The sequence below is a fragment of the Geotrypetes seraphini genome, chromosome 3 (assembly GCF_902459505.1).
Source record: "Geotrypetes seraphini chromosome 3, aGeoSer1.1, whole genome shotgun sequence".
In the NCBI taxonomy this organism is placed as follows: domain Eukaryota; kingdom Metazoa; phylum Chordata; class Amphibia; order Gymnophiona; family Dermophiidae; genus Geotrypetes; species Geotrypetes seraphini.
The window spans coordinates 25,982,525-25,995,163 of record NC_047086.1 but is presented as its reverse complement, the minus strand read 5'-3'; the positions used below and the strand labels follow the sequence as shown (position 1 = coordinate 25,995,163).

Sequence of the window (12,639 nt, the reverse complement as noted above, 5' to 3'; positions counted from 1 at the left end):
TAACAGCTTATATACCGCAATACCATGAAGTTCTATGCGGTTTACAAAGATTAAGCAAAGGTACAAATCGATTGACTTTAAGAGGGGAGGAAGAAAGAGGGTTAATAGGACAGGAAATCCATTTTGGTATTCCGCACATTAAACCCCTACCACACCTTGATAAAAGGAGTCCTTAGTCCATAGTTTGCTATTGAGATAGAACACGAGGGAAGCCACTGCTTGTCCTGGGATGGCTGGGATATAGCATGAAATGTTGTTACTGTAGTTCTCAGTCCAGCCATTCTTTAAATTCTCAGTCCACATTCTTTAAATTCTGAGCGTTATTTTCTACTGTAGTTCTCTGTTGTTGACTCTTTTTTTTTTTTTTTTACATTACTGATTGAACCATATCCACCTCATTCTCTTCTTGTTTGGGCTGAGAACTTTTCAGCACCCCCTCGTTACTATCCAGAATTATATCAAGTGAAAATGATCAATTTTTCACTAGCATGAATGGGGAAGCAGAGTTTTACACTGAAAACTCTAAAACCTAAAAACACCCGAAAGAGCAAGCTATACACAGTCCACAACACTCTGACTCCTGTATTAAGAAACCAGAACATTTTTTTTCCTCCTTTCATTCAAAGGGAAACATAAGGGGGGATTTAAATTCGATCCCGGAAGCTTAATTTCAGGGCGCAGCCCACGCCGGGATTTGAAGTCCCTGCTCCCGGCAAGATAGCCGAAGTCGGCTGAGAACCTCTTGCCCGAACACTACAAATCCCGGCGGGCCGTAGAGGTGCGGCGCGTGCGCAATGGCAATTGGAAAAAAAAAAAAAAAAAAGCCGGCGCTTAAGCCGCCGCCGGTGTTATTGACGCCATATTGAGGGGGGGGGGGGAGAGAAAAAAAAGCGAAGTCACAAAGCGACGAGGGGGCGAGAGTCGCGACGTTTTGCGTCAGGCCGCGAGCCACTTTCTCTTTAGCCAGCCACCTAGGAGGAAGCGTCCGATCGGGCAGAGCTCCGGGGTCTTCTTAGGACGGGGCTCGTGAGCGGGAGAGAGGAGGAGGAGCAGCAGCAGCATTAGCCGCCCGTCCAAGTGAGCGCGAGCTCGGTGCCGGCGGTTGGTGGTGAGGGGAGGCCTCGCTGTGGATTGGGAGTGAAGCGCCGCCGGCTCCCCGCTCCTCCTCCTCCCTCGCTCTCGGGCCGCAGCGAGGCCATGGCTTGCGGTGCCACGCTGAAAAGGACTCTGGAGTTCGACCCGCTGCTGAGCCAGGCGTCCCCCAAGCGCCGGAGATGCACGCCCCTGTCCGCGCCCAGCGCCGCCGCCGCCGCTGCTTCGTCCCCGCAGAAGAGCCTCCGCCTGGAGCCCTCGCCCTTCGGCGACGTGGCCTCGCGGCTCACAGCCGGTGGGTAGGAATAATAATAATAATAATAAAAAATTATTTTTCTATACCGCCATACCCGAGAGTTCACTTGGAGAAGATACAAACGGGACAAGTTAAGTAAAAAGACAGCAATTGAAGGCATCTAGTGGAGGAAATACAGAAAGTAGAAAAGAATGCGGAGAATTTTAGGAAGGAAGAAAAAAATATATATATAAAAAAAAGTATTAAGACCCTGGCCTGGGAGGGGGTGAACGAGTTTCTCTTATCAAGCGGGGTTTAGATTTGGGATTTAGTAACCACCTTCTCGTGAAGAGATTCACCCAAAGCGGTTTACAATACATTGAATAGGAATCAAGTATTTTCCTATTGACCTTTACATGGGGCAGTGGCGGGTTAAGTGACTTGTTCAAAATCAAAAAGGAACAGGCTGGGGGGATTGAACGGCAGGGGACAAAGCTTGTCACAGCCCCTGCCCCCCCCCCCCCCCGATCACAAATACGGATGGTTACATCATAAGGATGAGACCTGGCAGACGGGAAGGCCAAGACCAGGCCTCTGTTGGATCATTGGGCTCCTGAAGTTATATTCTGGCAGGAGGGAGGGAAGAAAGAAGGGGGGGGGGCTGGGTAAAACAAGGATCCGGCCAACCCCACAGACCTGGATCTCTACTGCCCAACCTTAAAAAAGAAAGCGGGCATGGAGTCCACGGGGATCCTTGTTTTAACTCTCGCAGATCTCGCTGACCAGTGGCATAGTGAGAGGTACCCGGGATGGTGGCACTCCGCCCTCACACATTCCTTTCCCTGTACCTCTTTAATGTTTGGTGTGCGACCTGCTGTTCAAGCTAGTGTCGGCTTTTCCTCTGACATCACTTCCTTGGCACAGGAGCTAGATGTGCAGTAGAGATCCGTAAGGTCCAAGGAATTCACAGGCTCCTCATTTTACTCAGTTCCATAATGAGGCTCGGGGAGCGGTAAGCACGTTCTGTGTGTCTCATCCCCCCCCCCCCCCCCTCAGGAGCACAGCTTTTTAGGGCTCACGCAGAGCAGTGAAAAACTTTGCTCCCGTACCCATGGTAAATGGCTCAACTTTTTTCCTGTTCCTGCAATTTTACCATGGGAATGTTATTACAGTGTCGTTCTCTACTCGCAACTTCAGAGTGCTGAGGCAGCAGCTCTAATGGCTAGGCCACCTCTTTTTCTTTATGTTGATATAATTGAGAGAATACGAAGGGGAGTCTAATCTCAGTTTCTAATGCAAATAGGTATGTCATTCTGGACAGTAGGGTATTCTCCCCATGCCCGCGATCCATGTAGAAGGAATCCAGATTTTCAACTCACCCTCCTTCTCCAGAGGGCTCTGCTGCTCCCTGTGTCCATATGCTCCATATGTCTTTATTATTTTCAGTTTTTTGTGGCTTTTGGTGCACCAGAGCTCTGCCTGCCTGGAGAAGAAACAGACTTGGGTCTGAAACGAAAGGTTAATCCCTTGGGGACCTGTTTGGCCAGCCTGCAGAAACTTTTGTGGAGCCTGGGGTCCGTATCTCTAGTTGCTTAGCATTAGCTTTAATTTGTAATCGGTCGCTAATAAAAATCCCGGAACATAGGCAAGAAAAATAAGTATTGGACCACTGTGGTGGAGAAAAGTTATGGATTAAATAAGCCAGTTAGTTAAAAGAAAGAAAACAGAGTACAGTACTCCCCCGATATTCACCGGGTTCCATTCCAGAAACCCCCGCAAATTTTGAAAACCGCGAATATGGTTTTTAGGCAGAAGAGAGAGGAGAGGGCAGCCGGAGCGCCGGCGAGTGAAAGAAATCACTCGCAGTATGCTCCGACTGCCTCTTCCTGTACTAAAGTCGGGCCTCACCAATCAGGAGCTGCTTTGACACGCAGTTCCTAATTGGTGAGGCCCGACTTTAGTACAGGAAGAGGCGGTCAGAGCATACCGCGAGTAATTTCCTTCACTCGCCGGCACTCCGGCTGCCCTCTCCTGCCTCCCCTTCGCGGTTGGAAAATACCGCAAATGACTGGGACCGCAAATTCTCGGGGGAACACTGTAGGGTTAAATGGTCAGTATTCTCATTAGAGAAAGGTAGGTGGTGAAGTTCCCCAGGGGTCTGTACTGGGATTGCTGCTTATTTCTTTTTTGAACATAATTATAAATTACTAGAAATGGGAATAATGAGTGAGGTAAATTTGCCGATGACACAAAGTTGTTAAATTATAAGAGGATTGTGAAAAATGGTAGATGACATTTAATGTAAGCAAGTGTAAAGTTTTGCATCACATAACTGTAGTTTGGGTTCCTCTTTCCAACATGCGAGAGTCAATCACCATCCAGGAAGAAGACCTACTGTAGGTGTTATTGTTGATGAGATGTTGAAACCCTCTGCAGAAAGCAAAGAGAATAGGAATCGTTAGGAAAGGAATAGAAAACAAAAATAAGAATGTTACAATGCCTTTTTATCCTAGGCGACCACACCTTGAATGCTGTGTGCAATTCTGGTTACCGCATCTAAAAAACCAAACCATATAGTGATAGTAGAAAAGGTACAGAGTGGAGGAGTAGCCTAACAGTTACTGTTACAGACTGAGGGGGAGATGCCCAGAAGCTTGCCATGGAAGTAAGACTGGTTGTAGCCAGTTTTACTTGCAAGATAGCTCAGCCTCCGATATGTAGAAGAGTTCTCAGGATCTTCTACTAATCACGGTAGCAGCCAGCGAGAATTCTATGCAAATACATTACTAGGAGCTCATTCTTCTTAAAACAAGCACTCCTTGTAATGCACAGAAGGGAGCACATGCCTCTTACCAGGCAAAATTTTCCAGCAGGTCTCAAACTGCCGGTAGCTGTTTGTGTGTGTGTTATGTGAATGTATTTCCCACACCTGTGGTCAGAATATACTCCCACAACACATGCACAACAGCTGTGTCCATATCGCAGCTAAAACATTATAAATCGCTCTGTAGCTTCCGTGATAGGGAACGGTACTGGACCTGCACAGAAGAGCTGTGTCAACCGCTTAGCTTTTGTGCACAAACACCAGGCACAGTTTCTCCCCCTTTTACTGAACTACTGAGTACAAATAACATGCATAATTTGCATGCTATTTGTGCTGAGCGTGTCCTGGAAAACCAAAATTGCTCCCCGTATTTTTAAATGCATTGCTGGAGCTTTGTGCCTCCTGCCCTGAGATCCTGCATTCAATTCCCATTTCCTCAGCTACAAAAACTTTAGATTGTGAGCCCACTAGGGACAGAAAACGTATCTGTATGTAATGTGCACAGCATTGCATGCATCTAGTAGCTCTTTAGAAATGATCAGTAATAATATGATGATGAGGATGACTTCCCTATGAGGAAAGGCTAAATTGGCTAGGGCTCTTCAGCTTGGCGAGAAGATGGCTTGGGGGAGATATGATAGCCTATGACACAGGTGTCAAAGTCGGTCCTTGTGGGCTGCAATCCAGCCAGATTTTCAGGATTTCCCCAATGAATATGCATGAGATCTATTAGCATACAATGAAAGCAGTGCATGCAAATAGATCTCATGCATATTCATTGGGGAAATCCTGAAAACCCAGCTGGATTGCAGCCCTCGAGGACCGACTTTGACACCCCGGTCTATGAAATACTGTGAATCACTGTTTTCAAAAATACAAGGACTAGGGGGCATGCATTGAAGCTAGTAGTACATTTAAAACAAACCGGAAAAAATATTTTTTTCACTCAGCGTATACATAATTAAACTCTGGCATTCATTGCCAGAGAATGTTGTGAAAGCAGTTAGCTTAGCAGGGTTTTTAAAAAGGTTTACATCCACAAGCCATAGTAAGATGGGTTTATGGAAATCTGCATATTCCTAGGATAAGCAGCATAAAATATTTTACTGTTTGGAAACAGGATAATGGCCTTGATGGACCTTCAGTTTGTCCTAGTAAGGCCACTCTTATGGCAGGATACAGATTAATGGTAAGAATTTTTAAAGAAAAACATGAAGCCTGTTTTATTAAGAATTTATCCTTAATTTTGGTAGTGAGCTTTACACATCGCAGTACGTTTACAAATGAGTCAGATTAGGGAATTAAAGTATATAAATTTATTGATGTTTAATGGCATGCATTGCCTGTAAAGGTCCTTGCATGATGATTTATTTTGTTTCAGGGCATTAAAGGTTCATTTTATAACTTCAGATATTGATCAGGCCTACCTGATTTTCACGATGACCATGTTATTCAAAAATATTCATAGTTCTAGTGCAATGTGTCTAGTAATCCTGAACCATAATATGCATTTGAACCCGCAAGTTGCTTGCAAAATGCTGCCAATTATCTTTGAACTCTGCCTCCTTCCATGCCCCCTTAGTTATTTTTCTGAAAGCTAGTTGCTTGGAAGTGTTTCTGCTCTGCGGTTTTGTTATTTTGCGGTATTTTTTTCTCTGGGTTCAAATGGAGGCTTGGCACCTAGAGTTCCCACTTGTGGAACTTCTGCCTGGGAGAAGACGCAGACTCGCACTGTGGAAGTCTGCTGCTAGAAGGATCAGCCCAGCTAGCCATCCTTCTTTTGGAGTTTGAGCGCAGGGTGTTTGGCTTCTTTCTGGCTTGACCGGGATTAATAGTGAGCCGGCTGCACCATCCTCTCCCTCTTCGTTTGCGTGAGGTTTTCCATGGGTTGAGGCTCGGTCCGACTGGCAGCCCGAAGACCAAGTTTGTTCTGCAAACCTGTGAGGCAAAGTTGTTCTCCATTTGTCCCAGCTGTACACCTAAGCTGAAGCAGGCAGGCACATGGTACCATGAGTATTATAGCCTATGGGGTAAATTGGGAGGGGAGGGTCTCCAGAAGTGGAGTTTGAATGTTTCTGAAGTCAGAGCCAAGGTTCTCCATCTCTCTTTTAAAAAAAAAACAAAAGACCAAAAACTCTTTCCCTGCATTTTCTACTTCAGGGAAATCTCCACGGGCTGTTTTGGGCAATTTTATTGGCGGCAGCCATCTTGGATTTTAAACGATCTCTTTTTATTAAAGTCTCCATCTGCCTCAAAACCTCTTGATTTTGCTTAAAATCAATAGGGATGGAACCCTCAGGCCTTCCTACTTCTGTATCATGCTAGGTTTGCTTCATTATCTGATCTATCATCTGATGAAGAACCAATTGCAAAAATTGAAAAAGTTAATACTAGTTGGTGGCACTTGGGGGGGGTCTCCTTTAAAGCTGAAGAAAATGAGTAAACACGATTCCAGAGGTTATGTGAAACGTAAAATTTCTCAAGCCTCACTGAGTCATCATATTGCCTCTGTGGGTAGTTATGAACATGATGAAGTTTCGCAAAGACCTTGCAGTAACTGCAGTCATCGATGTCGAATCTGTTCAGATTATGCTGAACTTTTACTTTGCTTAAAAGAAAAACTAAACTTGACTTCAAGTCGTGCAGAAAAATTACAAATCCTTACACTAACTCCAAAGAGCTGGTCTATTGAAAAAACATCTTCTGAATTCGGCATTTCAACAAGAATGGTTAGACAAGCAAGACAGCTTAAAATAGAAAGTGGCATACTAGTAATGCCAAGTAAAAAGAAAGGAGAATCAATTTTAGATGATGTGATAAAAAAGGTGTCCAACTTTTATGAAGATGTGTCCTGGAAAAAAGGACTATATTTCAATCACAGTTGATGGGGGGGAGGGGGGGAAAGTTCAAAAGCAAAAGAGGTTTCTGCTAAAGCAATCTGAAAGAGATGTTTGTTGAATATCACAATAAAAAATGACCTAGAGTTGAGTTTCTCAAATTTCTGTGAATTAAGACCAAAGTGGTGTGATACTATTGGTTCATCTGGAATACACTCGGTTTGTGTATGCTCTGCACATCAGAATGTTAAGCTGATGCTTGCAAGCAGCATAGTCAAGGATGACTATAAGGATTTAATGGGAAAAAACAGTTTGCAATTTAGAGTCAAAAAATTGTATGCTCCACAAGTGTGATGAGTGTCCTGGTAAAGGTGCACTTGAAGCCTACCTTTTCATTGAATTCAAGGGTATTGATCCTGAAGAAATGAGTGGATCCAAACAGATCCAAATGGCAGTTGAAGATTTTATAGCTGTGCTTGCTGAAAAGATTACAGATCTTCCAATAATACATCATTACATTTCGAAACATCAAGCACATTACTTGAAAACAATCAAAGAAAATTTAAATCCTGGTGAACTTGTTATTCTAATGGATTTTGCTGAAAATTATTCCTTTGTTCAAGATGCTGTTCAGGGTTTCCATTGGGAAAATAGCCAAGCCACTTTCAACCCTTTTGTTGTCTATGTCTACCTTAACAATCAAAGAAAAGGCATGAGTGTTTGTATCATTAGTGACAGCTTAAGGCATGATGCAGTGGCAGTGCATGGTTTTTTGGAAAAGTTGATTCTTCACTTAAAAACCTTACTTTCTGCCAATGTTAAGTATATAAGATATTTCAGTGATGGCTCTGCTGCACAATACAAAATCTTTAAAAACTTGTTAATCTCTGGTATCACTATTCTGACTTTGGTATTCATTCTGAGTGGAATTTCTTTGGCAAAAGCCATAGTAAGTCACCCTGCAATGGAATTGGCGGAACTGCTAAAAGGTTAGCAGCACATGCAAGCTTATAACGGCCAAAAGAAAACCAAATTCTTTCACCAAGTAACTGTTTAAGTTTAGTGACCAAAATTTGACAAAAATCAAGTTTTTGTTTGTTTCCAAAAGAAGAAATTGAGTCTACTAGACTCAGTCAAGAAAGAAGATTTGGGACTGCCTCTGTAATTGCTGTAACTTGTGAAAATCATCAGTTTATCCCTAATGGGATACATAAGATACGTGTGAGTCTAGTATCAAATGATTGTTCATCATTCATTGCAACTATTGGTTCACTGTATGACTCTCCAGTTAATGCTTCTCTAAAGATAGAAAATCTTCAACCTGGACAATACATAGCATGTGTTTATGATAAGAAATGGTGGGTTGGAAACATTTGTAAGACATCAATTGAAGAGCATGATGCACTCATAAATTTTGCGCATCCTCGTGGACCAATTCACTCATTTCATTGGCCTCCTAGGAAGGACATTTGTAGGATTTCTGAAACCACATTTTTGCAATTCTGTCTGCACCAAGCACAGTAACTGATTGACAATACACATTTACAAAATCAACAATTCAACTCATTGAAGATAAATTTCATAGCATTACGCAATAAATAAAGTGTGACTATGACTTGGGAACCATAAAGAGACTCACTTAAGGCTTGGGAACCTTGGCAAAGAAACACACCCACCTGTGGCTGGAGTTGCCTGGCTAACGGGCGTGACCGCTTGGCAATGGGGTTGTCAGTTTGAATAAACTGGCAGTAGTTAAATCACCATGGACCAACGCAAGTTTTGACAATATTTTAATAACTATTAAATACATATGTAGTATGCTTAACACAATTCCTTTACTACTAACCAACATTTTTAGTACCTGGCAATTTTTAGCTCTGTGCCACAATTAAGTTTTAAAGCAAACAATAAACAGTAAATTATGTGTGGTGTAAAGTTCTTTCATAGTTCAACTTGAATATTTGAAGAACCTTCCAATGACAAATACAATTAATACTTTTAGTTACATTGCTGTGACTATTAGAATTCAATTGCAAATTTCTTTCTATTCCCTCCCTACCTCCTATGTCCCAAGTTAGTGCCCCCTTTCTTCCTCCCTTCTGTGTCCCGAGTTCATGCTTCTCTCCCTGCTTTCCAACCTTTGTCCCAAATTTGTGTCCCTCCCATGTCTCAACGCGCTCCTCTCCTCCACTCCTTTCTCTCTTTATCCCACATTCATATCCTCTCTCTCTCTCTCCTTGTTACAACGCACTCGCTTGCTCACTCCCTTCAGGGCTGTCCAGCTGGTCTGCTCCTTCAGCTACACTTGTTTGCAGGGATGCGGGCAGCAGCTCTTACATGCTGCACTTGGCTGAACAACAAGCCTTCCTTCTGGACTTCAGCTCTGATGTCAGAGGGAAGGCTTCCAAGTTATCCACATGCAGCATGCAAGAGCCACTACACACATCCCTGCCACAAGTGCAGCTGAAGGCAGGAAGGAGTAGCCCACCTGGAAGGAAGTAACTGGGATCCCCTGCTGACCCAGAAGGCTTCCCTCAAACGTCAGCTTTGACATTGGGGTGGGGAAGCCTTCCAAGTTGTCTTCGGTAGAGGGGGGGGGGGTATGGGATCCCCAGTGACGGTGATGTCCATTGAGGAGGAAGGGGGCAGGAGACCCATGTATTGCTGCATACCCCTAAGGGTAGGCATGTGTTGAGAAACTGGTCTAGGCAACTTACATAATGAAGAATTGGTCACAATTAGATTTTAATATATACAGGTACAGTTGGATAATATAAAGTTAAGCAAGTTTGGCCTACTTAAATAGAACATGGTAAAAATCAGTGGCAACAATTGTTGCATTAAGAATATTCTAGGAGTCCTTTTATAATAAAACTTTGCAGTGGTTTATTTGAAAATTCCCTATTCTATAAGTTTTACAGATGAACTTTTTAATGAAATCTCAAATGATTTTAAGAGAACCTGTGTAGAACTAGTTTGATTTCCTTGTTTTTTAAATTTCTCTTTGCTTTTAGAACAAATTCTGTACAGCATAAAACAAGAATATAAATGTATGCAGAAGAGGAAACATTTGGAATGTACTTTCCAGCAGACAGACTCTTGTTGTTCTAATGATTTACAATCACGTGCTTTTCTCCTTGGTGCACCAGCCGTGTCAGGTAAGAATTTCTATCTAAAGGTTACTGCTCAATGTTGCATATGGGGAGTGTCTGGAAAAGGAAAAGCAGCTGGGGCAAAATCATTATGATAATTTCAGTTCGGCCAATCCAGGAGAAGCATAGATTCTACCAAATATCCAAACTCCTATAAATCGTCTGCAAAGTAGGCATATAGTTTTAAATCAGGGAGGTACCCCAATGGGCACAAGGTAGATCCCTAAATATCGGAGTAATTTGCTGATCCACCGAAAGGGAAAAAAACCTCTCAAAATGCCTACCTGATCAGGGGGCAGATTAACATTTAAGATCTCAGATTTAGCCATATTGGCCCGGAACCCAGAGACTTACCCATAATTATTAAATTCCTCAGTAACCGCAGAGAGCGATTGCTGAGGATGGGTATGGGTAAACAACAAGTCATCAGCAAATAAGTTTAATTTGTAATCCTACCCCCAAACATCCCCCCCCCCCCGAATGCAGACATTGTTACGGACCCGCTGGGCTAGCGGCTTTATCACCAAAGCAAACAAAATCCTCCCTATACACACTCTTACTTACACATCCCTCCAGAAACTGCAAGTGGGGTAATCCATGTCAAATCAATAAACAGAATGACAATGTGAGGTGAAAATGCAGGAACAGCATCTCTCAATCCGAGGTGCTCTAGATCCAGCTGGCTTCGCCGAAGGACCCGGTCATCGACCTACCTTCTGCCAACAAAAGTTGGATAGTCATTGACAAATCTCGTGGGCCCTTGAGTTCCTTCCGGACTCCATTGTAAGCTGGATACCTTCCTTCTGGAGTAAGGCCTGTTCTCCCGTCATGGTGACTCGATGGTGCACTCCATTAAGTGCCAGGAGGAGGCAAAATGGAAAAGTCCAACAGTAGCGTCCCACACCGCAGGTTATTGAACAAGCTGAAATCGCTGGGATTAGGGGACACACTAACTGCATGGGTTAGGGATTGGCTAAGTGGTAGACTTCAAAAGGTAGTGGTAAACGGTACCCCCTCCAAAACGTCAGACATGACCAGTGGAGTGCCACAGGGCTCGGTCTTGGGCCCGATTCTATTTAACTTAGGAGATAGGAGATATGACCCAAGGGCTTAGAGGAAAAATATCTTTGTTTGCCGACGACACCAAACTATGCAACATAGTAGGCAAAAGCATGTTGCCTGATAGTATGACGCAGGACCTACTACTACTGGAACAGTGGTCATCAACTTGGCAGCTCAGCTTCAATGCTAAAGGAATCCATGCAGAACTTACTAAATGGTGAGACCTTGGCTAGGACCACGGCGGAACGTGATTTAGGGGTGATCATTAGCGATGACATGAAGGCTGCCAATCAAGTGGAGAAGGCTTCCTCCAAGGCAAGGCAAATGATGGGTTGTATCCGCAGGGGTTTTGTCAGCAGGAGACCTGAAGTGATAATGCCGCTGTACAGATCCATGGTGAGACCTCATTTGGAGTATTGTGTTCAATTCTGGAGACCACACTACCGGAAAGATGTGCTGCAAATTGAGTCGGTTCAGCGAATGGCCACCAAGATGGTCTCGGGGCTCAGGGATCTCGCGTATGAAGAAAGGCTAAATAAATTGCAGCTGTACTCACTTGAGGAACGAAAAAAGAGGGGAGACATGATTGAGATGTTTAAGTATGTTACGGGCCGTATCGAGGTGGAAGATGATATCTTCTGTCCTATAGGACCCTCGACCACCAGAGGGCATCCGCTGAAAATCAGGGGAGGGAAGTTTCATGGTGATTCCAGGAAATACTTCTTCACAGAAAGGGTGGTCGATCATTGGAACAGTCTACCTCTGCAGGTGATTGAGGCCAATAGCGTGTCAGATTTTAAAAGAAAATGGGATATTCACGTGGGATCTCTAGGGGAGTAAAGTCAGGGGGGTGGGTCATTGGAGTGGGCAGACTTGATGGGCTATGGCCCTTTTCTGCCGTCATATTCTATGTTTCTAGTGGATATTTGCTTTAGCCAGGAGACCAGTCACCTCCCTAAAAGAATGCCACTTTTGCAAAGTACTAGCTGCCAGGTCTTGATACAGCTCCACCGAAACAACCATTCCAGGACAATGAACCCAACTCCCGTGCTCTGCGCAATAGGCACTCCTTCAGAACAAAACTTTGGAGGCACACCATAATGTCGCGAGGTATCTTTCCAGAGCGGGTACCTAACAACTGAGCTCTTTTAATGCCCACTTCCACAGAGTCCTCTGCCAATGGGCAAAGTTAGTAAGGCCTCCAGGGGGGTCTTTATTTGCAGGAGTGTCAGGGATTTCCCCGCACCCGAACATTATTGCATTGAGTGCGGTTTTCAAGATCCTCCACCTTATCAAGCAGCACCTGTAGATCTTCCCAAACCTCCTCCACTTCTCTCTGGGCCCCAGCCACTGTCTCCTCACATGTGTAATGGGTCTCCACCACATCAATACGCACACCCATTTTTGAGCTCCTGTATCGCTTCATGCACCTGTACT

At 44.0% G+C, this 12,639-nt stretch overlaps 1 protein-coding gene across 1 annotated transcript in view; it reads left to right on the top strand.

Annotated features, from left to right (window-relative positions):
- Positions 1-874: 874 nt before the first annotated feature.
- The window catches only part of LOC117357609 (akirin-2-like), a 34,519-nt gene continuing 22,754 nt past the window's right edge, over positions 875-12,639 (top strand). Inside the window, exons 1-2 of the mRNA XM_033938441.1 lie at positions 875-1,387; positions 10,003-10,146. Coding sequence (XP_033794332.1) covers positions 1,198-1,387; positions 10,003-10,146 — 334 coding nt within the window. The 5' untranslated portion in view covers positions 875-1,197. The remainder of the gene's footprint in view (positions 1,388-10,002; positions 10,147-12,639) is intronic.